This window comes from Hemibagrus wyckioides, linkage group LG13, assembly GCF_019097595.1.
Source record: "Hemibagrus wyckioides isolate EC202008001 linkage group LG13, SWU_Hwy_1.0, whole genome shotgun sequence".
NCBI classification, from domain to species: Eukaryota; Metazoa; Chordata; class Actinopteri; order Siluriformes; family Bagridae; genus Hemibagrus; species Hemibagrus wyckioides.
Genome location: NC_080722.1, coordinates 19,936,971 through 19,956,129, shown reverse-complemented (window position 1 = coordinate 19,956,129; position 19,159 = coordinate 19,936,971). Strand labels below are relative to the sequence as shown.

At 37.4% G+C, this 19,159-nt stretch overlaps 2 protein-coding genes across 6 annotated transcripts in view; both read right to left on the bottom strand.

Annotated features, from left to right (window-relative positions):
• LOC131363524 (uncharacterized) overlaps window positions 1–19,159 on the bottom strand; it is an 81,793-nt gene that overhangs the window by 58,181 nt on the left and 4,453 nt on the right. The window lies entirely within an intron of this gene.
• Window positions 781–16,351, bottom strand: LOC131363528 (uncharacterized). Of its 4 annotated transcripts, none has more exons than XR_009206340.1 (15): window positions 16,285–16,351; window positions 15,179–15,271; window positions 14,748–14,852; window positions 10,851–10,952; window positions 10,391–10,465; window positions 6,414–6,509; window positions 6,045–6,128; window positions 3,520–3,561; window positions 3,261–3,353; window positions 2,980–3,075; window positions 2,865–2,883; window positions 2,711–2,759; window positions 2,482–2,556; window positions 2,001–2,241; window positions 781–1,718 (listed from the first exon to the last, which is right to left on the bottom strand). XR_009206340.1 is itself a non-coding variant. In XM_058406151.1 (15 exons), exons 2-13 carry the CDS (start codon window positions 15,204–15,206, stop codon window positions 2,485–2,487), a joined length of 861 nt encoding a protein of 286 aa, XP_058262134.1. In that variant the 5' UTR covers window positions 15,207–15,271; window positions 16,285–16,351; the 3' UTR covers window positions 781–1,718; window positions 2,001–2,021; window positions 2,482–2,484. The 4 variants fall into 4 exon arrangements, 3 of the variants coding, with proteins under 3 accessions (XP_058262134.1, XP_058262135.1, XP_058262133.1); XM_058406151.1 differs by having other exon boundaries at window positions 2,001–2,021; XM_058406152.1 differs by having other exon boundaries at window positions 784–2,021.

Below are 19,159 nucleotides of genomic sequence, written 5' to 3'. Positions count from 1 at the left end.
AAGACAAGTGTGTCTTGCCTACAGTCAAGCATGGTGGTGGGAGTGTCATGGTCTGGGCCTGCATGAGTGCTGCCGGCACTGGGGAGCTACAGTTCATTGAGGAAACCATGAATGCCAGCATGTACTGTGACATACTGAAGCAGAGCATGATCCCCTCCCTTTGGAGACTAGGCCGCAGGGCAGTATTCCAACATGATAACGACCCCAAACACACCTCCAAAATGACCACTGCCTTGGTGATGGACTGGCCAAGCATGTCTCCAGACCTAAACCCTATTGAGCATCTGTGGGGCATCCTCAAATGGAAGGTGGGGGAGCGCAAGGTCTCTAACATCCACCAGCTCTGTGATTTCATAATGGAGGAGTGGAAGAGGACTCCAGTGGCAACCTGTGAAGCTCTGGTGAACTCCATGCCCAAGAGGGTTAAGGCAGTGCTGGAAAATAATGGTTGCCATACAAAATATTGACACGTTGGGCCCAATTTGGACATTTCCACTTAGGGGTGTACTCACTTTTGTTGCCAATGGTTTCTAATGGTTTAGACATTAATGGCTGTGTGTTGAGTTATTTTGAGGGGACAGCAAATTTACACTGTTATACAGGCTGTACACTCACTACTTTACATTGTAGCAGAGTGTCATTTCTTCAGTGTTGTCACATGAAAAGATATAAAATATTTACAAAAATGTGAGGGGTGTACTCAGCATGTATATACAGTGTATATATATATATATATATATATATATATATATATATATATATATATATATATATATATATATATACCTGTATATAACATATATATACATATTCATTGACACACACCTTAATAGTTTTAAAAGTATACACTAACATTCCCTGTGTTCCTCTACTGAATGTTATACACAATTATAGAAATTCTCTCTTTTTTTAAACTTTCGCATCCCTCACACATCACAGGTGAATTTGGCAGATGATTAAACAATACAATAAATGTTTTTAATGCCAGACTGAGTTTAAATCCTAATCTTTATCCTACAATATGTCTCAAAATAGGCATCAATGTAACAAATCCAGTCATAATACCTGACAATTAAATAATAAAAACTATTAGAACAATAAAGCAAACATGAAGACAAGAGATTCATTTAATTATAACACAAAGGATTGTTAAATAAATAAATAAATAAATAAATAAATAAATAAATAAATAAATAATGTGTATTTAAAAAAATTATATAAAAAATATAACACATCTTTAAAATAAATCTCCAAGGGGAACAAACTAGTGCATTCAGTTACTTACTGTCATGGGGAAAAAAGGACACCCTCCTCCAATTTTATATTTTTATTTATCAGGACCTAAACAATAATTGTGTGGTTCTCACCAGCTTCTATAAAGAAATTAATAACCTCAGGTACTGTACTCATTTTTTCCCAAAAAAAATACATACACCTTTCTTACCTGCACATAAACAAAATTAGTTGTTTTTAATTATAATCATGAAGTGTGACTATGTCTGTAAAAGCAGAACTTTGGGCAGTTTGGTGTACGGGATCACTCGTGTGTGTGTCTACATCATGCCAAGAAGAAAGGACATCAGCCAGGACTCTTCATATAACTTCAAATTCATCATTCTACATTGTGAAGGACTGTTTACATGTGGGGAGAACCTTCAATACAGCTGCTCTGTATGTCTGAGGAGTGAGCGTCTCAGCAAATTCAGTCCAAGCTCAGACTATTCAGAGATAGAAAGAAAACCCCAAAGCAACATCTTAAGCCTCTGTAAGAAGATTAAACCAACTGTGCAGCATGGTGTTGGAGGAATGATGATTTGGGCTTGTTAAGCTACAGGATCTGGGACTTGTGCAGTCAGTGACACAAATTTGAGACCATCTGTCCAGCAGCTTAATCTAAGCTTTCAGGTCATTAAACAGGACAAAGATGCTAAATGTTCAGAATGTTGGTTTATTTTTAGGGAAAAAATGATTACATGTCAAAATGTTTTTTTTGTTCTCACCTGAGTTGTTTCCAGAAGTTGCTGTGAACCAAACAGTGGTTATTAGTCCCTGATATATAAAAAGACAACTGTGTTTTGTTTTCCCCATAAGTGCAAACCACAGCTAGAAAAGTTGTATAGACTAATCACCTATTACAGTCACTAGTGGTTGCTGTAGGGATGTCAGCTAGTCAGGTGACAGTGCAGAAACCAGGTAAACATACATTAGCAATCTTCTGGGGTTGTGTTTGAGGATTTTTTGCTTTAAACAAAAGGGGAAGGGTTATTCATGAGTATAAATATATGAAAAGCCCAGTGTAATGAGTAATGTATTACTCTGTCTATTATTATTAATGTAGGGAGGAACTGTATTCAGCTGAACATATAGTAAGTGTAAGTAAATGAATTGTGGATCAGATTTTACTGTTTTGTTATTTGTTTAAACTCTATGTAGTTATATAAACAATTAATGTAAAATAAAAGAATGTGGTATTTACCCTACCTGCTAAGACCCTGAGGGCTGAGGATCAGGAGCCAGATTCTCCATTTTATGTTCATCACATTGTGGAGGTGAGTCCTGTTTTAAAGGCAAGGCATTATTTTTAGGAAGTGTTCTGCTTATTTGTCTTATATGAGATAAAACGTGGAAACTACACAAAAGTTATCATTAATCAGTTTTTGATTACAGCTTCTATTTATTCCATGTTTATTACACACAGTGATATACTGACCCTCTGAGTCTTTTTACACTGTCGCAGCTTGTTTATGCCAATTGCAAATCTGTAATAATGAGAATAAAAAATTATCATGTCTTCAGTCTAAACAAAACTGATAAGGAAAACAAATCCTTCTGTATATTCATAACTATTCAAAATACACACATACCTTTTTCTTTTTGTCTTCCCTGTGAGAAAGAAAAACATGACAGTATTTTAGAACAGAAACTGGTCATGTTTAGAGAGTACACAAGTATTATACAGATCCAGTAGATTATACTTACAGAAAGTATATATTTGTAAAGCAAGGCAGCATGCAGCAAAGACACTTTCAGTGGGTAGGAGAATCACTCGCAGATCCACTGTCCGCTCACCATTTCCTGTTTATAATAACGTGTGGAAAAGAAAAGAAAGTGAAGTTCCATATGTATTTATTACTAGACTGATTTCAATAACATTTTTGTGTTAATGTCTTATTTATGTCAGTAATTTCACACTAGCATATTTCACAGTGATGAATTTTATAGCATTATTATTAAAATCATGGAGCACACAGCTCACTCACGTGCTTTTAGAGTCAGCTCTACTAATAATGCACCAGCGTTCACAAAAACAACCCCCACTGTACCAAACATGAACACAACCAAATGGGATAAAGCTGTAATAGAAAGACAGGAGAAATAGAGAAAACGTTCATTTTCCCTTTCAAGTGAGTTTTCTGTTTTGTAATTTAAAATAAAGGTATTTTATGGCCTTATTTTAACTCAGATACATGTTGATTGCGACATGGCAGTGTACTGTGAAGAAAATAATTGTGTACTTACATTGTTGAGTCCCAGTGTTGGAGTCAGATTCTGGATCTGGATCTGTGGTTATTAAATCAAAATCACTGAATTTATAGAAAAATCAGGTAACCAGAAAAGACAGTCAGCGAGGCAAACAAATCAAAAGGGCAAATCCAAAACAGCGAAAATCCAAAAAGCAAAAACAGGTCACACACATAGGCAAAAGAGAATCAGAAATATAAGGCTTAGTAGATAAACTAGCTATACTTCACAAAGCTATGATGGTGTGAGCATGTTTAAATGTCCCTAAAACCAGAAATGAACCCCGTAACCCAGAAGTCTAAAATTCAGGTGAAAGTTCCCTCCGCTGGACAGGAGGTGGTGTTCTGGGTGCATTTGTGACATCTCCCCCCATCCCCCATGAACACCTCCAGGTGTTCTTCTTCCGTAGTCAAGAATGCAGTTTTCCAATTATCTCCGTCTTTTATCCATATGAGACTGTTTGCACTCCTGAAGTCCCACTTAGTAAATAAGGTTGCTTTTTGGAGTTCTTCCAGGGCAGGTGGGACCAGAGGTAATGGATACGGATGACGGACTGTGATGGCATTAAGACTATTCTATACAGGGACTCAATCCTCCGTTCTTTTTTTCAATGAAAAAGAACCCTGAAGCAACAAGGGTGTTGAAGGGTCGAATAAAACTAGCTGTGAGAGCTTCTTTGAGAAACTCCTCTAATGCTTGGATTTCTGGAGTGGATAATGGGTAAATGCTCTTCTGGAGAGTGGTGTTAGGTAGTAAGTCAATGGCACAATTCCATGGCTGATGAGGAGGAAGAGTGGAAGCACATTCCTTACTAAAAAGCTCCTGGAGGTCTTGATATTACTTTGGAATGTACGTAGCTGTTGAAATATTGGGGCTTTCTATAGAATAGTAGAACTACACACTATTTCCATATATGGAAGTAGTGTGGCAGGGTAGAATAAGAGATTGTTTCAAACAGTGGAGTTGACATTGGACCATTGGGTGAGTTCCTGGATTTCATTAGTAACCTGGCTACTAATTTCTCCTGTATTGATTGTGGAAACAGGTACGGTCTGCTTATTTTTCCCAACTTGTTTCTGAATGTTGGTTTATGTTCAGGGGATAAAATGGGCACATCTGTGTTTTTGTTGGTGGTGTTGTTGAAGTTGATGAGTAGAACACAATTGAAGTGTGTACTTTCTTTTTCTCATGACTTTAGTGACATTCAGTGTCATTGATCATTCATGAGATTCATCTCAAGGACAGCTTCCAAAGTTTTTTTTCCTTTTTTTTTAACAGTTTTTTCTCTTAAACATGTTTTTTTGTTCTCATTCATTTCAAGAAAGGAAAAAAGAGGCTAGTAAAACATATGACTGTGTAAAGCTTCTACAGCGTAAATGATAAAAGTCTTCTAACAGAAAATCATGACTAATTATATACTTTTCTGTTAAATAAGAACAGAGTTTCTACTTGTACATGAGCTGTTACTATAGAAACAATAATGTTCAACAACTTCAGGATTTGAGAATTAACCTCAGCAATAGTTTGATTATTGTAACTATAATTTCTCTGATAAAAGAAAAAATATTTAATTGTTATTCACCATAAAGCGCATGCCATATCTATGCTGCTTAATATTCCAGCACTCAAAAAGTAAAACACATTTCTGTGTTAATGGTCCAAAAGGTTCAGTATATGTCTGTGTAATTAAAAAAAAACTTATATTGATTCAAATTAAATTCAAATTAAACTGTTCTACATGGAAGTAAATGCTAATGATATTTGGTCTGTTACAGAGGAAAGATTCTGAGAGGTATTTACAATTTCATATATCACAAAGATCTACAGAATCCATCCTTTTGTGCTTGTTAATAAAGAGCATTGGTGTGTGAAATTCATTAGCTGTAACGTCTAGACTGTATGAATAACAGGAAAATCATCATATAAAATTGAACTGAACTAAGAGGTTCCCCATTAACCAAAGACATGCACATTTCTACACTGAACTGTCTGCATCCTGCTCTGCATAGTGTATTGTTCTCCATAAACAGTCACACTCTAAGAATGCCACCAGGATAAACCTGTTAGAGAGCACTGATATAAACTACATCTATAAAAATAGACAGAGATAGATGCAAGCAGAAAGAGTGATATCATTATCTCAACACAAGGTGGAATATCAGTGCAGCTACTTCTGAATTTGAGCATGTTGCTACTTTAAAGGTTTAATTTCCCTTTTATTTGACAGAGATACAATTTCTCAATGTAGCATGTTTCTACAATATTAAGATATCACTTGAGTTTGTTGACATAATCACTGGCATTAGCATACACTGAGAGTGTTATGTATGAACGTGTTTACACTTTTAAAGGCATCTATGAAAATCCAGTGATTAAAAAACTAATTTTCTTATGCTATAAAATGTACGTTTCCATTTTAATTTAGCTTTAAACATTTCTGTTGAATTGACTTTGTTTGTTTTTTAAAAAATATGCTATCAAAATAAAAAGCATTTGGAAAAAGAGCTGAAAGTGATGAATACCTGAGTTATAGTTTAAATGTGTAAACAGTGTAATCAGGGTCAAGATTTGGAGGTATGCAGTCACACAGACCAATGCGTCACGTTCTATTGAGAAAAACACACATTTATACATCAGAGTAATCATGACACTGTTATTACCTGAATGTTCTATATATAAATCATTCAGTAAACTGCAGTGAAACACTTTTAAAGCTAAAACACACTGTACTGCATGATTCTTAGCTTATTCCCTTTTAGCTTCCTGACCGTCTGTTCTGTTCAGCTTTAAATAAAACAATTAGAACTTCTTATGTACATAAAAACCATGTGAGGATCATCCAGTGGAAAATCTTTTCCTTCAACAATAAACAGTAATGACACAGGACTTACCTTTCACATCAATATTCAGATCATAATGGATGTAGATCGACCCTGAAGCTCTTAGAACCTCCAGGAGCAAAGTCCCTATAATATAGAGTAAATAACCTGCAACAATAAACAGCTATTTAAACATCTTCATCTTCACATGACGCATCTTTCACAGGTCTTACTAAAGTTATTAAATCTGCTGCATACTACAGAATCTACAATACCTGATACTTTCTTAACAAATTAATAACCCAAAATTATTGACTTCCTTCATTTAAAAAGCTGTGGGATTTTATATGATAGGATATGGTTTGAGACATGGCTGAAACTGGAGAATGTAATTATCTGCTGTGTTTCAGTAATACAGAAATATTATAGAATAAAATAAGGTGAATCTTCCAGTCTTATGCTCCCTGCAGTGTTTCCTGTATGTATAAGCAAACATCGTATTTTAAAGGACTTTCCTCTCAAATAAAAAATAATAACAATAAGATTCTATACTAGTTTTAATTTTGGTTTTCTTTAGAAAGATTTGAATTCTTTATCATTCTCACCATGTCACGCTCAGCATTATTTCAAATATGAGTGTTTAAAACAGTTTTATCTACCTGTGTGTTTTATATGAATGCCTGTGTTTTACTGCAACTCTGAACAGGATAAAGTGGTTAATCAACAATCAACAATCAACTAATAAATGAATGTTTTGTATCTGATGTGTGAATTTATAAAAGAAAAAAAAACATGATCAAGAGTTTCCCTGTATGGTGAACCTGGTGACTCAACATAACATAAACTTCTGCTTTTGAGCAATTCATTTTTTTCTGTTAATTTGTCATTTTGTGATTTCAGCTCTGTGAACTTTGCCTTTAATGGCATTTTGTGTGTGTCATTAAATAAAAATCAGTTGTAATGAGTGTGAACATGGCAATGTTTTGAGTGTATTGTAAAGGAATTAAATTAAAACTAAATCTACACAATTTAAAATTCTGTTTATTATGAATTTTTTAACAGAATCTAAAATGAAATGTGTTTAGAATTATGTAAACTTTGTAAACATGTGAAATTTGTAAAATCAATAAAAAATGTTTATCTAGTGACTATTTTACTAAACAGTTGAAATAAATAAAATGTCTGTAAATCTTGCAGATCATTTCCAGGGGAAAAAAACAGCTTTCATTTTTAGACAACAGAATCAAATGTTTTTGTCTTCCCAGTACAGCACATCCTTCAGTTCCCTTTCGAGGCGTGACTGACGCTTTGGAAACACTTTGTCAAGGTAGTGTATCTGAAGCTCCGTGTGCACATATGCCGATTCATTGGCACGGATAGGACACATGATGGAGGAATATGCGCCATCATGTCCATATAAGGGCATCTATGTCACATCCATTAAGCTTTTTTTGTCTTCAGGAAGTGTTCCGTGATATGAGTGTCATGTGTCTGTCCGAAACAGGTATGGCGAAAAATTTTAAGAGGTGTCTGCATCTGTGTCCTTGACTGCGGTGAAGGACTGAGCCCTGACACAGTCTCTGAGCTGCATCGAGCCACAGATTTTGCGCTTCATGCCATGAAGCAGATGGCCCGTGCCATAGGCCATTCAATGACTGCGCAGGTCGCCATGGAGAGTCACCTGTGGCTTAATCTTACAGGGCTAAAGGACAAAGTCCTTTCGCGTAGACACACCGATTTCACCAACCCCCCTGGGCTCGGGCCCAGGACCGTCAGGGGAGACCTGACCTGAGATCGGTCATCTCCCTTCTGAGAAAAGGGGCCATAAAGCATGTTCCCCTTCCAGATCAGGAGTCGGGCTTTTACAGCCGGTATTTTGTTGTACCCAAAAGAGATGGGGGGGCTGCATCCAATTTTGGACCTGCGAGCTCTGAACTCTGTCCTAAAGAAGTTCAGGTTCAAGATGCTTACAGTACTATAAAACTTGGGTGGCTTCCATACTGTCAGCAGTAAATGCTATTCGGATAGACTGAAGGCTCTCCAGTTCTGGCTCAGAGGTGCATGCTTTCATCCCCGCAGGCATCCCCTCAATGCCATCAGGGTTACTCGCTGTGGGCTTCGTACCCTACATATGTGGACAAGACCCTGGTTTTTGGCTGGTTTCTGGCCCACTCTAGGGGTGTATTGACACAATGTCCGCTGTGGTACTCCCTCTCCCATCCAGACCCTCTGGGACTGGATGCTCTGGTACAGAACTGTCCGAGGCTATGTCTGTATGCCTTTCCTCTGGTAGCTCTGCTCCTACAAGTCCTAGCCAGAGTACACCATGATGGGGTCTACATTCTTCTAGTAGCTCCCTGCTGGCCCGCTCAAGTTTGGTTCCCCGTCCTTGTCTCCCTCCTAGATGGTGCTCCTTGGGAGATTCCTGCCCAATGATGTGTAAGCACTGGATCTGGCCCTTGAGGGGCCTTTCATCAGAGGTTGTAGAGACTCTGCTGAATGCTAGGGCTCCCTTCACTAGAAAGCTGTATGCTCTAAAGTGGAGGCTTTTTAGTCTCTGGTGTGCTCAGTGCGAGCAGGACCCAGTGCACTGCCCGATCAGTACAGTGCTGAAATTTCTACAGTCTTGCCTTTTTCGGGGCATGTACTCCCTCTACCGCACCTCCCCTCCTGCAACCATTCAGTGGTCTTGGACGGGAAGCCCCCTTTGACCCCATGGAGTCAGCCTCAGACAAGTTTCTGACCCTTAAGACGGCTCTGATTTTAGCCTTGGCCTCCCTTAGATGGCTAGGGGATCTACAGGCTCTATCGGTTGTCCCCGCCTGCCTGGAGTTTGCCCCTGGAATGTCCAAGGCTATCTTGCACCGCAGGGCTGGATTTGTCCCGAAGGTGCCCAGGATGGCCGGTTGTCCAGTCACCCTGCAGGCCTTCTGTCTTCCGCCCCATGACTCAGCAGAACAGGAGAGGCTGCACTTGCTCTGCCCAGTCAGAGCCCTCAAGACTTATGTCCACCACTACAGCTCGTGGTGTAATTCTCCCTCCTTGTTTGTCTGCTTTGGGAGCCAGAACAAGGGTAATCTGGTCTCCAAGCAGCACTTGGCATACTGGGGGGTAGATGCCATTACCCAGGCCTACAAGGCGCATAGTATTGCTTCGCCTCTAGGGGTCAGTGCTCACTACACTAGGGGTGTCGCCTCATCCAGTGCCCTGGCTAGAGATTTGTGCTGTGGCAGGCTGGTCCTCTCCGCACACCTTTATCAGGTGATATAACCTGGACCTTGACCCCTCTCCTGGGTCTCAGGTCCTTCAGGGCTAGTTGGTGTTCTGTTCCTGGTCTGTTCGTGCTCTCTCACGGGCCCTGGGACAGACATCGACCGGTGTGTGGCGACGTGGGTATTGACATTCCCATATCGGCAGTCATGATGCAGCGTTGGGTTCCCTCGAAAGGGAACTACAACAGGTTACGTAGGGAACGAGATGCTGCGTCACTGGTCCCACCCTGAGTGTCCTTTCGCGCTTCCTTCAGACAAAAGGCAAGCTAAATAGATGTGACATAGATGCCCTTATATGGACATGCTGGCACGTATTCCTCTGTCACGTGTCCTGTCCGAGCCAATGAATTGGCGTGTGCACACGGAGCTTCAGACACACTTCCTTGACAAAGTGTTTCCATAACATCAGTCATGACGCAGCGTCTTGTTCCCTTTTCAGGGAACTGGGTTACATATGTTAACTGTTGTAGTTTAACATTTTAATTCATTGCATTACTGGCTAAGACATTTCTAAGAGTTTTATTTTTAAGAGTTTGTGTTTTATGAATAAAGTTGTTTAATCAGTTAACTGTATCCAAGTGTATGGATTTGTAATTAATGTGAAGTCTATGGACACAATCATATGGTTATAAATTGATATTACATCAATGTCTGTAATGTCTGATTGTCAAAAACAAATAAGATAAAAAGAAGAAGAGAGTAGAATAAAGTATTACATGATGTACTTAGAAAAGAATAAAGAATTGAGTAGAATAAAGTATTAGATGATGTACTTACTCAGCTTGAGAAGAAAAGAACGAAAATAAAATAAAATCACAGTTAAGAGGGGAACTAATATTACAAATGTACTTCCTGAAAAACAGAGAACATTAATTACAGAAATATCACAGTTTTTGCAGTTTTAATTATGCTAATGAAGCTAATAAGCCTAATTAAATAAATGTTTCAGACTCATTAGATATACAATGAAAACTGAAATATTACATGATTAAACTGATCTTAGGATATGTCTGGACAATGAAACAACCTAATATGAGAATAGGTTTAAAAATTAAAACGTTACAATTTAAAAAGTTAAATGTGTGTAAAATTGATTACATTACATTCTGTACATGAATTTTACGTTTTATAAATATCAATATACTTTAGGATAAGAAGTGCTGGGGAAAATATAATAGCACATTTAATCCTTTCATGAAATGTGAATCAATCAAATGTAACAAAAAGTGGTACTTACTTTGAAATACCAGTGTAAAAACAGTTATTCGTAGAATATCACTGAGTTCTATAATCATGTAAATCGTTAATGGACGAATTGTTTTTGTCCTTTTACAGCATGCTGTATGGAAAGAATTATAAAAATGTTATTTCAGAGGTGTGTAAGACCTGTTTAAAAAGAAAACTGATAAAAAAAAAAACATGAATGGTCTTTAAATTCCAGGTTTTATTAGTTACCCAAAAAACCCAAAAGGTAATGTTTATACATCAGTGCACTTATTCCAGTTTAAGGACCTGTGTCAGCAAATTATAATATGCCTTTATATTAGGGGTGTAATGGTACATATATTCGTCCCAAACCGGCACGGTACAGGTGTCATGGTTCGTGTACTTCGACAAGGCGCCCAGAAGGGGGCACGTGTGATAATGCAATGCTAACTGTCACAACAGGAAAAAGCAGAAGAAGAGATCTTCTACACACCAATCCTAAACAAGAATGGCAAGTTCAGACAACACACAAGAGCTCGAAGACCCACCTGCTTGTGTGGGAAAGTTTAGGATTTCCTGTGAAGTACACAGTAAAGGAGTAAAGTAAAGGAGAGCAAGTCATAGATAGGACAATAACGGGGTGTTGGCGTTGTAAGGCACCTAGCTGTATGGTGTGTGAGTGGAAATACGACCAATATGCTAACACATATCATCCAGATTTGGCAGTCACCAGAGTTCCCTGCAGCTTTTAAGCAGCCTTTAGATGTGAGAGCAGACAGGACCAAAGCTATTACGGAGGCAATTGGCATATATATTTCATCTGCAATGCACCCATATACAGTAGTAGAGGATCCCGGCGCCAAGTATTTATTAAATGTGCTCGAGCCACGTTACACTGTCCCATCTTGTGCGCACATAAGCCAGTCCGTGATCCATTCTCTATACACATGCATGAGAGCAGTGATTGAACGTGAGTTGTCCACTGCACCCGCTGTTGCATTAACAACAGACAGATGGACCTTCTGTGCTACCAAAAGCTATCACACAGTGACAGCACACTTCAGCATAATATATATTCTTAATATTACAATTAATTATAATATCATATGATGAAATGATAAAGTTTTGGAAGTGTAATATATAGTCTCCTAATTAGAAAGTTTTATTTTTCATTATTCTATTTATTTTGTACTTTCATATCACAAGAAGCTTTTCATTTCTGTAGCTGAATGTGACCAAACACTACTGCCTATTCAAAATAAACAGAAAAAAAGCAAGCACTAGGGATTTGTTGCTTATTCCTGTGGTACCGAACCCGTATCGAACTGTGACCCCATACCGAGGTGTGTACCGAACCGTGACTTTTGTGTACCATTACACCCCTACTTTATGTATTAATAATTACAGAGCTAAATTATTCATATTTTTCTAATATAGTCAAGATGTTAATCAAGAATTTTAATTAAACTGAATACATTGTGGTACATTCTGGTACACTGTGATATTTAGTGTATGTAGAAATGTTCAGGTTTCTTGTGTGATTTCAGACTCAGTGTGAAGTCCAGCATCACCGTCTGACTGTCTGATGGAACTACAACATTTCACGCTTATGTTCTGGCTGTAAACACATTCTAAAACTCTCTGGAATGGTATTTGAGGATAATATTAATATGAAAATATAACACAGATGAGAAAACTGCTATTTGAATTCAGAATAACTGACAGCAGCTTAGGTGTTTGTAACTCTCTTGCATCAAGTGTCAAGAAGACTTCATTGTCATTTCAACTGTATACACCTGGTGCAGTACACAGTGAAATGAAACAAAGTTCCTCTAGGACCTGGTGCTACATAAAACACAGAACTAAATAAGACAACACAGAACCAAGAACTAAGATCTAAGCTCATGAACACAAATCTACATAAAGTGCATGTGTGCAATACAGTGCAATGGTTCAGCCTGGAATCACTTTCCCTTCCTCTGTCTCACATGATCTTGAATGCTGTGTTGTTGTTCCCAACTACCAGAGTCAGTCAAGAGATACTGCAAAATATTTCTTCAGTTTCTGTTGTTCACTTGGTGGATTACATGCAATTTAATTAATCACCAGAACACCAATAACTTATCTTGACTAAAACCTAACAATTTGTGCTAATTTCATCTGAGGATCTGAGGACTTTGTGTGTCCAGTTTGCCACACAACAGCCTGTTTCTAACAGGAATGTAGAGTATAAGCATCAAATTTGGTGTTAAATGTAACTTTAAATATTATCTGGTGTTTAATGATTGGAGCTTGAATGTAAACTGTTTCTGCAAGAGCAGTCTTTAGGCTGTCCAAGTAAAACATCTGCACTACTTTTATTCCTGTCTTTTTTAGACTCTAGGTTCTGGACATTTAAATGATTCATCATTTTATATTAAATGTTAAGCAAAGCTAATCAATACTTTACATCTCTTCAGAATAGACTGCATCCTATATTAATTTTCAGGTTTTTTGAGATACACTATATTGCCAAATGTTTTGGGACATCTGCCTTTACATGCACATGAACTTTAATGACATCCCATTCTTAATGTGTATAATATGGAATTGGCCCACCCTTTCCAGCTATAACAGCTCCAACTCTTCTGGGAAGGCTTTCCACAAGGGTAAGGAGTGTGTTTATGGGAGTTTTTGACCATTCCTCTAGAAGTGCATTTGTGAGGTCAGGCACTGATGTTGGACAAGAATTCTCCGCCATAATTCATCCCAAAGTTGTTCTATCGGATTGAGGCCAGGACTCTGTGCAGTCCAGTCATGTTTCTCCACACCAAACTCACTCATCCATGTCTTTATGGACTTTGCTTTGTGCACTGGTGTGCAGTCATGTTGGAACAGGAAGGGGCCGTCCCCAAACTGTTCCCACAAAGTCTCCAAAATGTCTTGGTATGCTGAAGCATTAGGAGTATATTTCACTGGAACTAAGGGGCCAAGCCCAACCCTGAAAAACAACCCAACACCATAATCCCCCCTCCACCAAACTTTACACTTGGCACAATGCAGTCAGGCAAGTACCGTTCTCCTGGCAACCGCCAAACCCAGACTCGTCCATCGGATTGCTAGGCAGAGAAGCATGATTGGTCATTCCAGATATCACGTCTCCACTGCTCTAGAGTCCAGTGGCAGCATGCTTTACATCACTGCATCCAACGCTTTGCATTGCACTTGGTGATGTAAAGCTTGGATGCAGCTGCTCGGCCATGAAAACCCATTCCATTAAGCTCTCTATGCACTGTTCTTGAGCTTATCTGAAGGCCACACGAAGTTTGGAGGTCTGTAGCTGTTGAGGTCTGTAGCTGTGTGTGGATGAGTTGCTGTTGTTCCTAATTGGTTCCACTTTATAAAACCACTAACAGCTGACTGTGGAATATTTAGTAGTGAGGAAATTTCACAAATGACAACCCATCACAGTACCACGCTTCAATTCACTGAGCTCCTGAGAGATATCCATTCTATCACAAATGTTTGTAGTCTGCCTGCCTAGGTGCTTGATTTTATATACCTGTGGCCATGGAAGTGACTGGAAAACCTGAATTGAATGACTTGGAGGAGTGTCCCAAAACCTTTGGAAATATAGTGTATGTAAAATCTCAAGCTGCTTCATATTCACGATACTGTAGAAACTACACAGGCTATGTTCTAATGGCACTGTAATGCCATTATAGTCCACTAGATAGACAATTATATAACACTTGATATTACAAACAAAGAGTGACTGATTACGCCCTTATTGAAATGTATCTGTATCTGTGTATCAATTTTATAATTTAGTATGAAAAAACAAAAGGATTTTCTTAAAAGTAACATAAAATTAAAAGTTAAAAATATCAAATATCTACTCATCTCTGACATCTATACTCGTATACCCACACCAACTTGAAACACCTACCTACAGCGATAACACCCACAATAGGAATAAGTAGCAGCAGGAGCATGATTATCAGAGCCACTTTCGCTTCAGTGGCTACTCTATGCAAGATATCCACCAAAATCGCTAGACAATAAAAACAAAACAAATGTTAGTATATATTACACACAGTATAAAAACTAGTATAGCAAGTAAAGTATAGCAATTTTCGATTTAGGCATCATTCGTACAGTAGACTTTATCACATCATTTGCAGCAAGCAGCCATAGTAATTTACTCAGATGCTGATGTGATTTATTCAAAGCTGCACTGGAGAAGAGTATATATAAAAAATAAATAAATAAATAAATAAAAAAAAAAAAAATATATATATATATATATATATATATATATATATATATATATATATATATATATATATATATATATATAATTATATTATAATACAGCACCAGTGTCACACTCAAATCTTCTTTGCATGCATCATTCCAGGCTGTGCACATGACCATCACTTCTGCATTTCTATTGGAAATCAGTGGAAATTCCTGCTGGAGACATGAACATGTAAGTTTCCTGTGTTCTTTTAGTGATGTTAGAATGGATTCATGTGATGTTACATTTATGCTGTTTTGTCTGTAAATGTAAGATAAGATAAGATAAACATTTATTCGTCCCACAGTGGGAAAATTTCCACGTTACAGCAGCAACAAAAGAAGAAAAAATGTGACAATATGAAGCATAAAGATAAAGAAAAAATAAAAATAATAATAATAATATTAATAATTATAATAATAATTTCACAAAAACAAACAAACAAACAAACAATTGCACTTGGTCATTGCACATCTTAAATTGTTGTTATTGCACTGTTGTATTGCACAGAATTTTAATTATTGTAATTTCACAATTTAAGAATATCACATACAACAGTGTGTATTATGATGACAGGTTATTACAGTTAGAACACAGTATAAAAATCAGCATGAAAAAAATCAGTATGAACAGTGTGTATTATGGTGACTGGTTCACTGAGAGCAGCTCTGATTGTAAAGTCTAATAGCAGTAGGGAGAAAAGATGTCCTGTATCGCTCCTTCAGACATTTAGGATATAACATTTAGGATATAACAGGTATAACATGGGGCTCCCTTTTAGTTTCAGTGAAAATGTACAGCATTCGCTAATTAAATTGGAAAGCTTGATAAATAAATTGTATTCATGTTATGTGAAAAATTCAAAATCTGTAATGAGAACAGTTAGATGGGATTCAAAACATTTTCATGGTTTGTTTGTTTTCATTTTTATGTCAAAAAATCTAATTTCTTGTAACATGTGCTGTGCAATTTCCTGAGAATGTATTAGATAAAAAGTTTGTCTAATCCTGTCTTACTGCAACTGAGCCCCTGATTTGTGGGAACATGTAATATAACACCGTATGATCAATCAGGTAACATTCTGTATGCAGATACCCAGACCATTGCTTCATGGAATAGAAGCACATGATATTACATACTTATAAAAGATGGATGGTAATGGTGTGATGATTTCATGTATACTCACAAGAATACGCAACAATGGTTATCACAATGTACTGTAGTAGAATTGCCAAGATGGTAATTAATCGCTGGGGAAAATCTGCAATATAATAAATACACAGTTTGTACTGATTAGGCAAGTGTTTCCTAAATCCCACACATAGTCCACATTTTTACTAGGTCCTAGCTCCAAAAAGCGTATATAAAGTAATCAAAAGTACTGATGAACTGCTGAAGGTGTTTTTGGAGGTAGAAGAGAGTAACAGGTGGACAAAAGGTTGTATTAACTGTGGGAGAAATTCTAGGAGGGGTACAGATGAGGCATGAGTTTTAAGGACTTTATCAAACATTTCTGCACACATCCACCGGATTCACTAAGCATACAGTACTGTGATAAAGTCTTTTTTTCTATTTTATGCCTTTGCACCAAGAGATGGAGGTGTCTGTGCCTCCTTCTGAGAATGTTGTACCTAAGACTATTACACAGTGCTGTATGAGAATTCTTCATCTCACTTCAGTAATTCTTCAGCCAGATTTCTGGTCTCTACTCATTTCTCCACTTATAAAGCTCTTTCTGTCACAGTAAATGATAATGTGAAATAAAATATTTTAACCTACATTTGACATGTACACTCATAGACTGACACTCATAGACATAGACACTCACACACTTATTAGATATGTACTGAATATTTTTTTGCTGAACAGCATTAATAAATAGCACCTTTTGGTTTTCAGATGAAACATGGAATTTGCAAAGGCTGTCAAAATAGTGTATTTTGTCTTTTAACTTTATAATTAATTTTAATGCTAGCAATACTTAAAAAGTATTTCTTTCCTCCTCTGTTATGTAACATTACACAGTTTCATAAAGAAAATCAGACAAACTATTTGTTAAAAGATGATATTGAAAAAGTTTCTACTACATTTACCTCCTACCTCCAAAACAAACACATGGAGGGACTCTGCATTATTTTGGTATGGGTTTGGCACCATGAATAAACTGGAACATGGGCCTAATGACCCAGCAGTGAGAATTTAAATATGGACCTTTTCTAATAATATCCATCACTGATAAGTTCTCATGGGATACTGAGCATCAAGTCATACCTTGAAATGTTTTCAAATGAAGAGCAATCCAAAGTAGGGAGAGGATCCGAACAAAATTAAGGGCTGAACAAGTTGCTGCTTCAGTAAAAATCCCTGGAGGACGGATGGATGGATGGATGGATGGATGGATGGATAGATAGATAGATAGATAGATAGATAGATAGATAGATAGATAGATAGATAGATAGATAGATAGATAGATAGATAGATAGATAGATAGATAGATAGATAGAGAAACACGTTTTTCAGTCAATCAAGAAATTGTTAGACCAACATCCCACTGGGTTATGGTCATATTAATTACTCTTTACTCTAGAACTGTACCAAACAACCTAGAATTGATATAAATGTCAATTATTAATAACATATTTGAGTTATAAAATTTCCTTTAATGTTTAATATTTTAAATGTTAGTGGTATGACTAAATTTATTTCTTTCATCTATCCTCTTTGGCAGTACAGCAGTGCATTCTCTATAATAATTCTGATGGAGATGGGGTTAAACAAGAGGTTAAATATCCTCAGGTTACAAACGTAACCCCAGTTCTCTGGTCGCATGAGTGAGGTGTGTTTGTATTGCCCCTGGCAGAGGTGATGTGTGCATCATGGAGGTTGGAACTACTCCTGCAAAAATATCTACACAATCAAGATAAGCTCACCTCTTTCTCACCCTGCCTAAGGAGAGTGGTTCAATGAGATGTTTATTCATGCTAGTAGAGAACTGGACCATGGTCATAATACAAATTTCTTTTTCCAGTATTTGTTTAAGACAAAATATTGTGAGTTCCATCATAAGTATTGTGGATTTAGTCAAAACCTCAGGTCAGTATGTGGCCATTTCCCTACTGGAGTGGGTGTACAAGCCTGGAGACCCTTTTAGGAAGGTGATAGTATACCGTCCAGAATCCAGTATGAGACATAGTCTTTCATGATCAGTCTGCCAATGATACAAACTGCTTTTCGGATTTATCTCGCTGTCCTGTCAACAACCAGTGGAGTGAGCAGAGAGCATTGGATTGTTCCTGCTCTTCAGAAGCAACTGGCATGCCAGTGATGTGCTGATAATTTTTGGGAAAAATGTAGTATAAGATTCCAGTAGAAACTAAGCCTCTACCTGTAGAAAATGCATTCATGATGATAAGGTTACAGTCATAATTACCAGCGTATATATCACTAATGCAATTTGCTGAAGCCAGTGCTGGCACCATCACCATTTTCAAAGAAAATTTAACATCTAAATAATCTAGAGGCTTGAATAAAGATTCTGATAATACCACCAGCATCATATCCAAGTCCCTGATCAGAGATTTAAATATAGAGTGGGGTTAAGAAGCCCCTTTCATGAATCAGCAAATGAGGGAATGTCAGACACTGGTGTATTCCTAACCCTACATAACAAGGCAAAATGGCAGCCAGGTATACAATGGAATGGAAGAGGAGGCTTTGACCTTATCTACCAGTTTCTGTAGAAACAGGACACAGAAAGGCAAATGAGCCTGAGGTCACATACTCTTCCTCAAACAGGTTTGATTTGCAGTTATAGATTGATCTCATAGATGAGGTGCTTGCTTTCTGAATGGTCATGAAAACTCTATCAAGTAGCCAGACTGTGGTCAGATTTAATCTCTCACACATTCCCAGATGTGTTACAAAAAAACTTGTGTGTACTTGTCTTGTAGAAGAGTATAAGAGTACAGTTGTAAACACTGTAACTGTGAGAAACAATATTTACCATCAGTGACACCCCAGAGGATGAAGACAATGGACATAGTAATGTTAGGACAAAGGAT

Coding starts and splice junctions, on each gene's coding strand:
- LOC131363528 (XM_058406151.1), bottom strand. CDS start 15,206: ATGCAAAGAAGATTTGAGTGTGACACTG. Junction 6,510..10,390: donor TTCTTTTCTTCTCAAGCTGA/GTAAGTACATCA, acceptor TTATTGTTGCAG/GTTATTTACTCTATATTATA. Junction 3,354..3,519: donor CAACACTGGGACTCAACAAT/GTAAGTACACAA, acceptor TTTCTATTACAG/CTTTATCCCATTTGGTTGTG.